The sequence below is a fragment of the Daphnia pulicaria genome, chromosome 7 (genome assembly GCF_021234035.1).
Source record: "Daphnia pulicaria isolate SC F1-1A chromosome 7, SC_F0-13Bv2, whole genome shotgun sequence".
Classification (NCBI taxonomy): domain Eukaryota; kingdom Metazoa; phylum Arthropoda; class Branchiopoda; order Diplostraca; family Daphniidae; genus Daphnia; species Daphnia pulicaria.
Genome location: NC_060919.1, coordinates 11,952,133 through 11,964,623, shown reverse-complemented (window position 1 = coordinate 11,964,623; position 12,491 = coordinate 11,952,133). Strand labels below are relative to the sequence as shown.

General features: G+C 39.0%; 2 protein-coding genes across 3 annotated transcripts; both read right to left on the bottom strand.

The window, feature by feature from the left end:
- Window positions 1–505: 505 nt before the first annotated feature.
- On the bottom strand, window positions 506–3,741 carry LOC124351045 (fibroblast growth factor receptor 1-like). The gene is made up of 8 exons (XM_046801803.1): window positions 2,863–3,741; window positions 2,586–2,754; window positions 2,135–2,499; window positions 1,866–2,060; window positions 1,569–1,768; window positions 1,129–1,261; window positions 907–1,036; window positions 506–846 (listed from the first exon to the last, which is right to left on the bottom strand). The coding sequence occupies exons 1-8, from the start codon at window positions 2,969–2,971 to the stop codon at window positions 831–833; spliced, it is 1,317 nt and encodes a 438-aa protein (XP_046657759.1). The 5' UTR covers window positions 2,972–3,741; the 3' UTR covers window positions 506–830.
- A 414-nt stretch (window positions 3,742–4,155) lies between these two features.
- Window positions 4,156–8,921, bottom strand: LOC124348340 (kinesin-like protein KIF2A). 2 transcript variants are annotated; one of them, XM_046798521.1, is made up of 17 exons: window positions 8,620–8,921; window positions 8,306–8,400; window positions 8,111–8,206; window positions 7,906–8,044; window positions 7,714–7,839; window positions 7,506–7,645; window positions 7,412–7,440; window positions 7,046–7,226; window positions 6,779–6,976; window positions 6,559–6,693; window positions 6,311–6,487; window positions 6,109–6,241; window positions 5,874–6,028; window positions 5,602–5,805; window positions 5,363–5,537; window positions 5,090–5,285; window positions 4,156–4,696 (listed from the first exon to the last, which is right to left on the bottom strand). In XM_046798521.1, exons 1-16 carry the CDS (start codon window positions 8,678–8,680, stop codon window positions 5,125–5,127), a joined length of 2,205 nt encoding a protein of 734 aa, XP_046654477.1. In that variant the 5' UTR covers window positions 8,681–8,921; the 3' UTR covers window positions 4,156–4,696; window positions 5,090–5,124. The 2 variants fall into 2 exon arrangements, with proteins under 2 accessions (XP_046654477.1, XP_046654475.1); XM_046798519.1 differs by having other exon boundaries at window positions 6,559–6,696; window positions 8,620–8,920.
- Between the last annotated feature and the right edge of the window lie 3,570 nt (window positions 8,922–12,491).

Sequence of the window (12,491 nt, the reverse complement as noted above, 5' to 3'; positions counted from 1 at the left end):
GAATGTACATACGTATACTAGAAATCTAGGTTAAGTCGATGACGGTCCGCATTCGATCGCCCCGAGAACTTCTACCTAGAAACGATGTAACACGGCATACGGGTACGTAGGCAGTTTGGTAAGATTCAGACAAATTTATAAAAAATGTTGTAAAGGCATAATTGTAACTTACAATGCTTACAATCAATTTAAACATTTTCGCAAATAAAAAAAAATTATAATCTGGCGCATGAATCTATGTATCCCGCAAAAGACGAGATACAAGAATAAATTTAAACTTGATTGTTATCACATCACAGTATATAAAGCCTACTAGGAGTAAGGAAAAGAGAGATAGCCATCTGCCCCGTTGCTAATAAAGTCACCACAGAAAATCGATTTTATTCAATAACTATAAAACTGTCAATTAATTGAAACGTACACATGTATGCCTTAAATTTGTTTTTAAATAAAACTAATTTCTTGAAATAATAATAAATGTCAGCTCAAAGACAGCAAAAAGAAAAATTATTAATTTGTATTTTATTTACTTTAGTTTGCTTTTTAAATACGCAAGGACGTCATGAGGAATCAGACGGGAGAAGAAAGAATAAAGAACCCAACGACGGCTCGTTCTTCGTTGGTAACGCAGCGACCGAATCCACCGATGTTTTGTTGGTTCGTCATTTATTATTAAAGCAGGGAGGGCTCTATAACACTATTGTTTTGACAGGTTTCAACGAGAGACGACTGAGAACCTTTTGAAATGTGTTGTGCTTGATATTTGGTAACTAAGGCAAAATGCAAACGGCAAAACACCTTTTTTTGCGAGCAGGGGATCCGCACCTTTTCTATCTTGCGTGTGTCCTTTTGAAAACATAATTAATCAAATTACAAGATGTTACATTATGAAAAAAGGCAAAATACCTGTAATTAATCCGAATTAAAATGAATAGAGAAGCAATACATGTGATAACGATTGCTCCACTTACGGCCACCGCCGTAGAAGCTTGAGCCGTTAACCAATCATGATGAGATTCCATTTGGTTTCCATCATCTATGTATGGTTATTTATAATGAGTAAAACACCGAATTAAAAAAAAGGTAACTTAAGTCAAAATTCATAATTTTACGTAAATAGGAGCCTACCTATAATGAGCCAGGAACTTTGAACGGATGTCCCGTATTTGTTTGTTACTAAGCAAAGATATTTACCGTCATCTTCATGCGTGACGTTTTCAATCGAAAGAATTCGCCTATCTTTGCCACCGGAATAATCAACCTATTTTGTGTGACGTTTTTTTTTCAAAAAATAAAACCAAAATAGCTATAATTATTACCTTTTTACATTTAACCGTGTCACATTCGTGGACAAAAAGATCTGACCAGTCCCTTAATTAATTTACCTGTGGAGGTAATAATTTGCGCTATTCATTCTAATTTTAGTTCGTTCATTATAAAAATGGTCACTCAATTATTTAACATTTATACGCTCACTAGTCTACCAGTAGTCCAGAAGACCATTCAATTTACTCGATTACCTAATTCTAAATCAAACTATTACAATGAAACATTAAGTAGGGGCTTACGTCTAATACTTCAAAGTATGGACTACTGTGAAGTGGCATCGAGTCACCGTGAGATCTATTATTGGCAGTCGCCTGACGTAACCATTCTACGGTAGACAGGCGATGATCCTGGGACGCCATGCTGCAGTTGAGGCGGGCAGTGTCCCCGATGCGAACTGTTATGTTCTGCATTCCCAGTAACTTTGGCTTCAGAGGGACGTCTTTATTATTAATGACAGAAAAGAGACACATTATTATGAAGAATCTGCGGGCTTGGTATCAAGTTTGACTGACTATGTAGCTAAGATATATATTTACCCAGAACATTTAGCTGGAAGGTGAAATTCAAACTTTGGTCGTTGAGATCAGTGATAACACATATGTATTCTCCAGAATCTTGTTTTGTTATGGCTTCTAGTTTTAATGATCGCCCGCTCTTTTCTAATTTTGGCTGTACAATTTCTTCTCCATTTTTCCTCCAGTCGATCACCGACGTCGAATATAGCCTATGATCTGATTTCTCAACAATCATACTGATTATTATTTCGAAATCGAAATTATAATTAGCCAATAGTAAATTTTATTACCACGAGTCGGGCATTTCAGCGCCACAGTTTCCCCGGTACGTTTCACTATTATCTGTGGCTCCTTTTTACGTTCAAGTCGTCTAAACTTCGGAAAAGAATGAACTGGTCTAGTTTGAGAAGAAGAGCGGCCAACAAATTCTTGCTGTGATTGTTTTCCCTCTGTTTGAAGTCCATCGCTCACAGGGAGTAATTCTCCAACTTCAGGATCTTCTAATACCTCGAGGGTGAAATTGCACCAAGTTCTTGATTTGAATTTGGAAACAGATTCAACGGCACTAATATTGCGGTTCCGTTCTCGAGAGCGAGGCCTTACTCCCCAAACTCCATCGTCTTCGGAGTGAACGTTGTCTATGCAGATCGTATTTCTTAAAATTAAAAACCAGTTAAAATTGGAAATTTTAATGATTAGTGAATAATATTAAGCCTATTAAAATTTTTTATCGAAACAAACCGACGGATAGAGAAGCGCAATCGCCCGTGTATGGTCCTATCCACAAGGCTGCCATTCTGATACCACTCAACGCTAGAGTGGTTAAAGCCAGATTTTTCAAATTTTAATTTTCTTGGACAACGAAACATGGCGTCGTCTCCCTGATACACCTGGATTCGTCTCGGTTTGCCTATAACAGATTTATCAATAATTTTAATATTTGTTCCACTTTATTCCGTGTATTTAGTGTAAGTCAAATAAGACTATTTTAGTAATACATAACATTTAAAGAACTTGCCTGTGCGATGATGAGCAGTATGGGCTAATGTCGATGAAACCCAAGCTGCCAGGGTTATCAAAACGAGAAGAAGAGACACGAACTGTGTGGTTCTAGGTAGTCTTTCCATGTTTCTATTTCGGTTTCGAACACCAGGTTGTAGTCAGTTGGCAACGAAGATTATATTACCCAATAAATCACCACAATCCAAAAACTAATAAAGGTCCTTCCGATAATTTACTTCGTCCACGTTCAAGATTCAATTAGATTTCACGTCACGACCACCAAGAGTCCACGAGCTATTTAATTATGAAGTCAGCAAATTGTAAACGTGCGTGTATAGAGGCAACCCTAATCAGGTTCGACCAATTAAAAATCGAATGCTGCCATATGTGAGACGGGTCATCTCTCACGGTTACCAAATTGTATCACTTATCAATTCGAAATCTAACACTGCTAAGCGGGGGGGAGTTAATTGGAAGGGAAACGATGTTTAACAGTTGCCGAGGGATCGTTGAGAGCGCACATTAGCGAGCGATGAACTCGACTTCTGATTGAAGACTGAAGCTTTCCTCTGATCCTCGTCCACTTTTGAGTGGGCAATCATCGGACGAGTGGCGTGTAAATTGCTGTCAAGCGCCAGAAACACCAACAGATTGCGAGACGAATTTTTAGCGGTCGACATTTTCCACTCCTAAAAACCGGTCCAGATGTGTAACAAATGCTGCACAACAAGTAAAAAGCATGCAAACTTTTTAAACACTTCCCTTGCTGGTTGAGTCTGCTGTTACCATGTACTGTATAATGCCATGGCTTATATTCCTATCCTGTTTCGCCATTCTGCTCATACAATTTGGCTTGTTATTTATTTACGTTAGAGCTTCTGGCGTAGGCCATTTCGTCAGGAAAAAAAAAGCACTCACATCAGGTGTCAACTGTCTGGTGTGAAATTTCAGGAATAATGCCACCCAGCACTTGGAGCGCAACACGCGCGTTAGCTTCTAGTGAGACTATTTACAAAATATATGTTGTCACTAACGACCCATTGTTACACGCTCGGGTCAATTGGGGTACAAAATAGGTCTATCTTGTATAGTTGACATTTGAGTTCAAACTGTTCTTTGTTCTTTTTTATGGCCACTAATAAAAATAACACATCAAAAGTGCCTACAAATTCTGAGGCTCACACTATTTAACCGAGAAAAGAAGAATTGGCAAATTCTTAAGTCGAGACCGAGAAAAAAAAATAATTATTATAATTTAAGTGAATAAAGTGGGAAATAAATTCAAGGGACATACGTGAACTCCTATAGCTTCATGAAATGTGTCGTGTATTATCATCGGAGTTACTGTCTTTCACGCATAGTTTGATCGGTCCGTACAGTCTGGTTAAATTCTTGACAAGTTGAATTCTTCTTTAATGAAGAACAAAAAACCTTTTCCTATTCCATGATGTGCATGAGTGGAACATTCAGCTAAGCAAAGGCATATCCGGTGGTTAATAAGCACTGACAAATATGAAGAGACTATTTTTCATAATTGGTCTCAGCAGCCAAGCATTTGTTTATAAGGTTAAGGGGACGAAGGAGAAATAGATAGTGAGGGTCAATAGCTTATCACAAGGCAGAGATGGTAGTGGTTTCACAGTAGTATGCTGATGCACTTGACATTGTTTTTCAATTGAAGCATACAAATATGAAAGAAAGTTCCGATGTAGAAATTAAATTCAACTAAAAAAGGGGAAACCAATTTTTCAGAGAAAGGAGGGGAAAAAAAAACCACGACCGGGCGTAGGGCAAATAATATCGACCGTTGATGGAATGCCTTGCGCTGAAATTCTCCATCAGCTATTCACCTTTTCAACAAATACAGAATTAAACTGGCTAATTTACCAAGCGTAATTTGTAAAGATAAATAGTATTGTGAAAAATGGAGCAGGTGCGGTTAAGTGGAACCCCCTTCTCCCCCTTACCAACAACGTACGCTTAACTCGCTTTCAAAATTCACCCTCCACTGCAATATGACTACACTACAATTATGTGCGTAACGTTCACGAACCGTTATTTTTAAAAATACTGTTTCAAAGGTGCGTTTTCATCCCATCCGTTACAATTTTCTAATTCATGCTAGTAAAAGAAAATTTTTAACAATAGGAATCGCTTTTACCCCCCCCCCCCCCCATAATAAAACAATGAATAAAAATGGATCACAGGTCACAGCAAACGGGATACGAGTGATAGATACTTACTCATCTGTCTTGGACTGGTATTTCTGTGAAAATCACTACTGCAACCGTCCGTTGCGAGTAGGATTAGCTTCTTTGATGTTACGTGACATTTCCTCCTCTGCTTGTAATTCAGCTCTAAACACCGATACTTTGGATTTCAGCCGCAGGAATCCTTCACCAGCCTCAGCTAGTATGTCTTCCATTTGTTGAACGTAAGCTAGTGAAAACGAAAAAAACAAAAACAAAACAACAAATTAACGAATATCAAAGATACAAGAGTAAATGGTACTTTACCATCTACGTCGTAGTCAACTTCATTGGTCATTGCCAAAAGAGTGGCGCAAGCCTGATGCCACTTCGGTATTTGATCTAACACTAGTTTATGACTATCTAAAACGTCCTCTTCCATTTCTTGAAGATGTGAAACGGCTTCGTGGAATGTGTATAAATCAGCCGATAATTCTCCTTCCTGCCAAATTACAAATATATAGTAAGGTCGAGGTTGACAGGTTAATACTGCACTTCTCATTTACGTTCAAGGATCGAAGTTGTGCTAGATCATCTTCTTGTCCATCTTCTTCGATTAAAGGTGAAATGGTGCCAACATCAACGGCGTTTTGAGACCCCTTGCTTCCAGCATCCAGTGGATCAGCTGCAAGTTCCTTGACACGATCTGCGTATCGCAGCGTATTCAACGAGTGCTCGCAAGACATTAGCCCAGGACTAATCATGGCGATCTAAAACAAAATCAAATAAATAAAACTTTTAGCGACGAACATTTCAAATTGATAAGCAATAACTATACCATGCAAGTTTTCGATTTTTCGCCAATGAAAGAATCGCGCAAGACCTGCGTCAGCTTCGACGCCCTGAATGGCAGATGCGCACCTTTGCGACCAAGAGCTCGAATACATTCCTTTAAAGCCAAAAGCGATTTATTGATCTCGGCTCCTTCCATTCCTGTAATGCAAAACGAAAAATTTCAGTTAACAATATAAAGCGAATGGGAGGTCAATTGAAATGTTCAATAAACTACTTACTAGTTTGGCGATTAGCAGACGAAGTGTCTGCACCACGCTCGTTACCAGCCAAATCCACTAGAGAAAATTTTCCGTGAAGACGAGTGCTAGCACGTGGTCGGAGAATGACTTGAAACACAGCGTGCGAACGAGACTTTTAGGGCAAAAATAAATCAAATTAATTCCTTGAGAATGACGTGTGGTATTTTTGTAATGATATTACGGAGTGTGCGTTTGCAGACGTCGAACCGGAAGTTCTCACTCCATTACCATGCTGAATCAGTTTGAGAACCTCCTCCACACTATCAACGGAGCGCTCGCAAAGGCCTACCAATTGAACTTGCTGTTTGCCATCTTCGAGTACTCGCAGCTTAGCTTTTCCGTTCAACAGATCAAAAACCTGAAAAGCAGTTACTCATTATTTTCTAATCTTTGACTGGTGGTAAGAGAATTTGAAAAATTTCAGCAAACCTTTCCAGAGTAAATTTCGAAGAAACTAGCCGAGACAACCAGGTCAAGTGAACGGTATTTTGGACTTTTGAGCAGTTTGAAGACATCTCGAGCTGTTTTCGCATAAATGCCCGTACTACAATCCTGAGTTTTACCCTGCTTCGAAATTGTATGATGCGCAAAATAAATAAAAAAATTAGAACTGTTCATCTAGTCACGATAGATGTCACCACTGAATTACCTGGAAGTCACCGCCCATCGTGTGCGTTTTGCCACTGCCTGTTTGTCCGTATGCAAAGCATGTTGCCATGCCACCTTCAAAAATGGTCTGAACCAACGGCTTGGCAGAGTACTTGTATACTTTCTCGTTATCGCACGAATCGTCAAAAGCATAATCAAAACGGAAATTTTGATTTTCCAAGTACTTGGTTAAATCGACCTGTTCCCCGAAAAACAATGAATCAGTTATTCTCAGACAACAACACAAAAATTAATTGCTGATGTTTACCTTGGTTTTAGGTTCGTGGACTATGATCCGATCCTTGGAGGGTACGGTTATTACATCCACCTCCTTACGCGCCAGCTCTTTCTTATTGAGTGGCCTTTTACGTACGCACACAGTAATTTGATGATCCTCAACTCCATCCGTATCTCGAATTGGTCGGAACTCTAGCGTTGCTTGAAATTCCCTGAGAAAAAGGAAGCAAACAAAAAAGTTTTTGATATTTAAGATAACTGATGCGTGCATAAAGATGACGCCCAAGCAATGTTTTCAAATAGCCCACCACCGCCCTTGAATGAAAATCCCGCCAACACCCAAATGAATCATCAAGGTCAATTGCACACGCAAATAATTTATCTTTTACAGCTTTACCTAATCATCGAAAGGAACTCCCAGTTTACCTAAACATTTTCAGAAAAAATCGGTTAAAAAGAAATCGTTATATCAGTTAAATATTCAGAATTACGTTGCCAGGATCCATGTTCATGAGCGCTTTTTTCTCCTCTTTGATTTCAGCTTGACGTGCTCGTCGTTCCTCCCGATTTTTTTCTAGCCGTTCCACTTCTTTGACAACATTTGATCGCCGACGAGCAGCTGCTCCACCCCCTATAGGAATTATACGGATGGAGATGCTCAAATAATGAAGACATATAAAGGTGAGATTTCGATTAGACCTTGAGGATTCATAGCAGACTGGCGAGTGACTGTGCCGCCAGGAGGAGCTACTACAGAAGGAGCTGGTTGAGCTGCAACGGGAGCAGGAGGAGGCATCATACTTTCAACTGGGCGAGGGGCTACAGCTACAGCAAAAGGATTAAATCAAAATTCAAGCAGCAGTTTGAAATAATCTTGACATTGAGTCATGCCTGTCTGTGGTCCATTTTGTGAGAAGGCCAAATTGTTTTGGTTAGCTAAAAGGACGTGAGCAGCTTGAGACTGCCGCGTGGAACGCGTAGAAATGGAACCACCCTTGTTATTGGGTACAATAGCAACTGATGGACGGGACTAGAATAAAACAGATTAAAACATGCTTTTAATATAGAAATCATAATTTCAATTGTAAAATCTTACAGGTGCTGGTAATTTTGAAGGAAGAGTTCGGACATTTTCAGTGGGTTGAGCTGGTATCAAATCAGGATTCAATGCCAAAATGGCATCTAGTTCAATCTGGATGACAAGTTCACACAACAAAGAATATTTTCATTATATTCAAAAACTGGAAATCATGACAGTTACAAGTGATAAAAGATCAAGGTGTACAGTTACCTCTTTTCCTTTGGTTTCTCCTCTTTCAAACCATTCAACAGTAACACTCCGAGTTGTCGTATTGATTCCTGATACTACAGCTGAGTGAATTCGTCCTGTAAAAGACAAAAGAAAAAAATATGATTAAATTCTACTTGATACATAAATTTGTAACTAATTGTAATGAGTCACATAAATCTATGAAAAATACCAAAACAGGAAGTAATATGGCCTTGGAAATTTAGACCAAGTGAGAACAACTGTTAACAGTGTATCTTTCATGTCAAAAGGTTTCAGTGTTTTGAGAATAAATACATTTTACTCTAATAACCCACCGTCAGTTCTCTGGATATCCACCGAACCACCCACTTTGATCAAATCGAAAAGCTCGTCCATTGTGGGGATGAAAAACGAGCACGAACACAGACAAATTAACAAAACCTGTCAAATGGTAAATACTGAATCACTTCCGAATGAAGATGATCACAAATCAAGGATCTCAAAGATTGGGCGGTTAGTTGTTACAGCTTTATGAAATTCAAAAAAAAAAATCGTGATAAAGGAGCAAAACCCCAAGAACTGTATTAATGTAGTCCCTCCTGTCAACCGGGGCAAATAGCAACTGCCACTCGTGTTGGCTCTATAGATAACAATAGGTTGGCCACTGGCGGTCTACGGCGGCAACTTTTAAAACCGCGCCGTCTAGTGGAGACTATCCAGTCCACGCCCATCTCTATTTGAATGATACTCGCTCGCCAACATATTCCTAATTTTAAGTGCCCCATTTTTTCAAAAGAAAACAAGCTTCCTCCACCCACCACAAGGGAAAATCTTCAATAAGTTTCGCTGAATGACCAGTCTAGATTTGTCTGTGATTGGCGCTAGTGTTCCAAAAAAATAAATACATAAAACCGACAAAACCCTCTTTTTTTCAGTAGAAAATCAATATGGTGCATTGACTTTTCTCGCGCGCATTAACTGTGTGCATGCCGCTAGCTTATTTCAGTTATTTCAAAGTAGATCGTGGTTTAAGATATTAAGTATTTAGGTAGGACGAACAACAAATTTTGAAGAAAAAATGTTTTATTTTTTTAAAGACTCTTGTTATGTTCTCATTCTCTTTAACTTTTGTGAAAACTTGCCTGTGTAATATACAAATAGCCTGCTTTATAAATTTACTTGAAACAAGAAAATCAATCGTTTTTAAACCGTTAACTATCTAATTTTCAGTTAGTTCCGGATATACTAGTCCAATTTCCCCTCGGAAAATTCTTCGTGAATACTGGATAATCTGGATTTTCTTGTTCAGCTACTTCAGTAGCCCTTTTTAGTTCACTAGCAGACAGCTAAACTATACAAGAAAAATGTTTGAACTGTGTGTCTAGAGAATTTGATAATAGCCTAATAATGGCTGAACTAATAATTGTGCAAAATTAAATAAATTGCAATATTGTCTATATCGGATACTGTAGATCGAAATGCGCATAAATCTTTTGGTCTGCTGTAGACTTTTTAAAAGACTCAAAGAAACAACACAAATGGAGTTCAGTTAGACATCCTGCGTTGCGCATTCTCCGCAAATGTGCCACACAATTGGCCTATATTGGCCGAGATGGGTTCTTATAAATAAATATTTTACTATTTGACCGAAGAGACAGAGTTCAATGATCAAACGTATGGCTTCCACTTCCATAACGCCGGGTCTAGATTGCAAGAAACCTTTATAAACACTGGGCAGTACTTCCACTTTCTCACTTACAGCAGAGCAACACTCAACCTCAGCATGAAACTAAGTCTGAAAGAAAAAAGAATAAGCATGAAACTAAGAGCAAAACAATTCATTAAATAAACAATTAAATTAAAAACACGCAAAAGGCAAAACAGTAATATACCAGTATTGTGGACGAAGAGTTTTGAAGACGCTGGAAAGCAAACACCCTGGTAGCACGCCTCTATCTATAGGATGTACGTCGCCCATCTTTTCAGCCGAGTGAGATATCTTAACCCGACGTCCATAGGATTGCCTATGTCTATACTAATGTCGCGCTGTAAGACATCTAAATGGGTACGGCTTACAGCCGTCTTCAAAAGACTTAAATTTAAGCAAAAAGATAAAAAAGAAACGTTCCTCGGTGGGCGCGAAACCACGTTCTTTGGAGTGGTACTCCAGTGCTCTACCCACTCACCACATTCTAATACTTTCAACTGTATTTGGTTTAACGGCTCTAAATTAATCTTGGCAGTTAAAATTATGAAAATTTAAAGTCCTTGTCTTCCTCATCTATCCTGTAGACAGATAATTTAGACATCTCACAGACGTCATGTTACGTCTGTCTGTTAAACGTCTAATTTCTAGACACAAATGGATGTCCGTGATCGTATGAGAAACGTAGATCTATAGGACATCTATACGAAGATAGCATAAGGCCGTAGAAAATTGAGTATCCATGTGATATCCAATTTAGGTTGTAGCTAGATCAGATTTGATTTAGACATTAAGACATCTACAGTACCTACCAGAAGTTTGGAAACGCGCGAGAGGAGCGGAGAGAAGCTTATGTAAAAAGCCGATTTTCGCCGCGTTCCCAAAAAATCGGGTTTTTGACGGAGGGTGTTGAAATTTTTTTTGGAAGTAGCCATAATGGTTGGCTACTTCCTGAATTTTTTTCAGATTTTTATATCGACGGGGAGGGCATCTAAAAATGGATCTAAAAGTTTGGAAACACGCTGTAGAAGCGTATTAAAAAGTGGCTACTTTGCCGCTCTCTAATTAGGGAAAAAATAACCCTAGAAAGACGCCAAAAAAAGCAAAATAAAGAGCTTCGTTAGTTCTATGACAAGTGTCATTTTCAAATTTTTCGAGTTTCATTTAATATAATGAATTTCAAATTGAAAATGAGATTTGTCATTTTTGCCCATTTCTCCCCTTCTATCCCACCCCGCGGTGTTGTCGCGATTTCTCCTTTGTTTCATTTTCGGAGGTGGAAAATTTTCACCTTTACTCTAGTAGGCGATATTTACCCTTCCTACCCTTCAGTTGTCACTACACAGTCACTATACAGTCACTACTTTACCCTTCAGTTGCGACATTATTCACCAATTGGAAAACTACGTACAGGTACATAAGTTTCGAATAATAATCATAATAAAATTATGATTAACCTGACTTATTTTAGGTATTTGACCTTGTTTTGGAAGATCAAGGGTGGGATGAAAAGTTTGGACCAACGAATCCCGAATTGAACCAAATATATCGTCTCGTAGCCTTATCTCTTTAGTGAAACTCTCTCTCTATCTCTCTTAACTCTCTCTCTGAATTGAAAAATGGTCGTAACGGTCAAGCAATGGGAAGAAATAGTTGCTCATGTGAGAAAAAATCCAGGCACAAGGGCTTGGGACCTCTTGCCACTTCGCAATGTAAGTGCTTTAGTGCAACAATGCGACGTGGATCGGGAGCTTCTGAGGGAGATTGGCATGAGGGAATCGCCCTAATATGCCTTCAACTGTGACGTGATTCACAATTTGGAAAAGTAAAAAGAGGTAAGTTGTTATTCTTTTGTCCATTTCATCCATTCCAACCTAACCTCCCCATAACATTAGGTCCTCACTCTGGTGTTGACGGAGCCTGGTTGGGAAGAAGATCACGGTCCCAGCCAGGCTACACTATTGAAAATCTATCGTGAAAGGTTGGCTGACCCCAAGCTAAAAGCCGAGTACAGAGACAAAATGGATGTCATTTCTTGCTTCCGTGGCAGAAATGCAATTCTTAACAACCCTGAGGCAATTGAAAATGGAGTGGCCTTTAGCATGGAAATTTCCTTTGATGAATGTTTCATCGAGTTCCACCACGTAAGTTATACAACACGCCTACTTCAGTTACTTCCACGCCCTCTGTGTTCTAAAGTGTGTCGACTGTCGACCCTCAGCTGCCAGCGGCAATGGCCACTAGGTGACCCTTCACCTAGTTGGCCCTCCCTCTCCCCCCCCCCCCCCCACCCTCCGTGGCAGTGATCTGCCGAATCAATCATAAATGTGAGCGGAATCAAACCTGAATAGAATCAATCAATCAAAGAATCAAAGAATCAAAAATCACAATCATTCAGTGATGTTTGATTCAGAATCAAGAATCAAGAATCAGAATCAAAATTTTTGATTCTGTTCACAATTTGAATCAAAAAATCTCAATACAACAAGGAATGAATAAGTT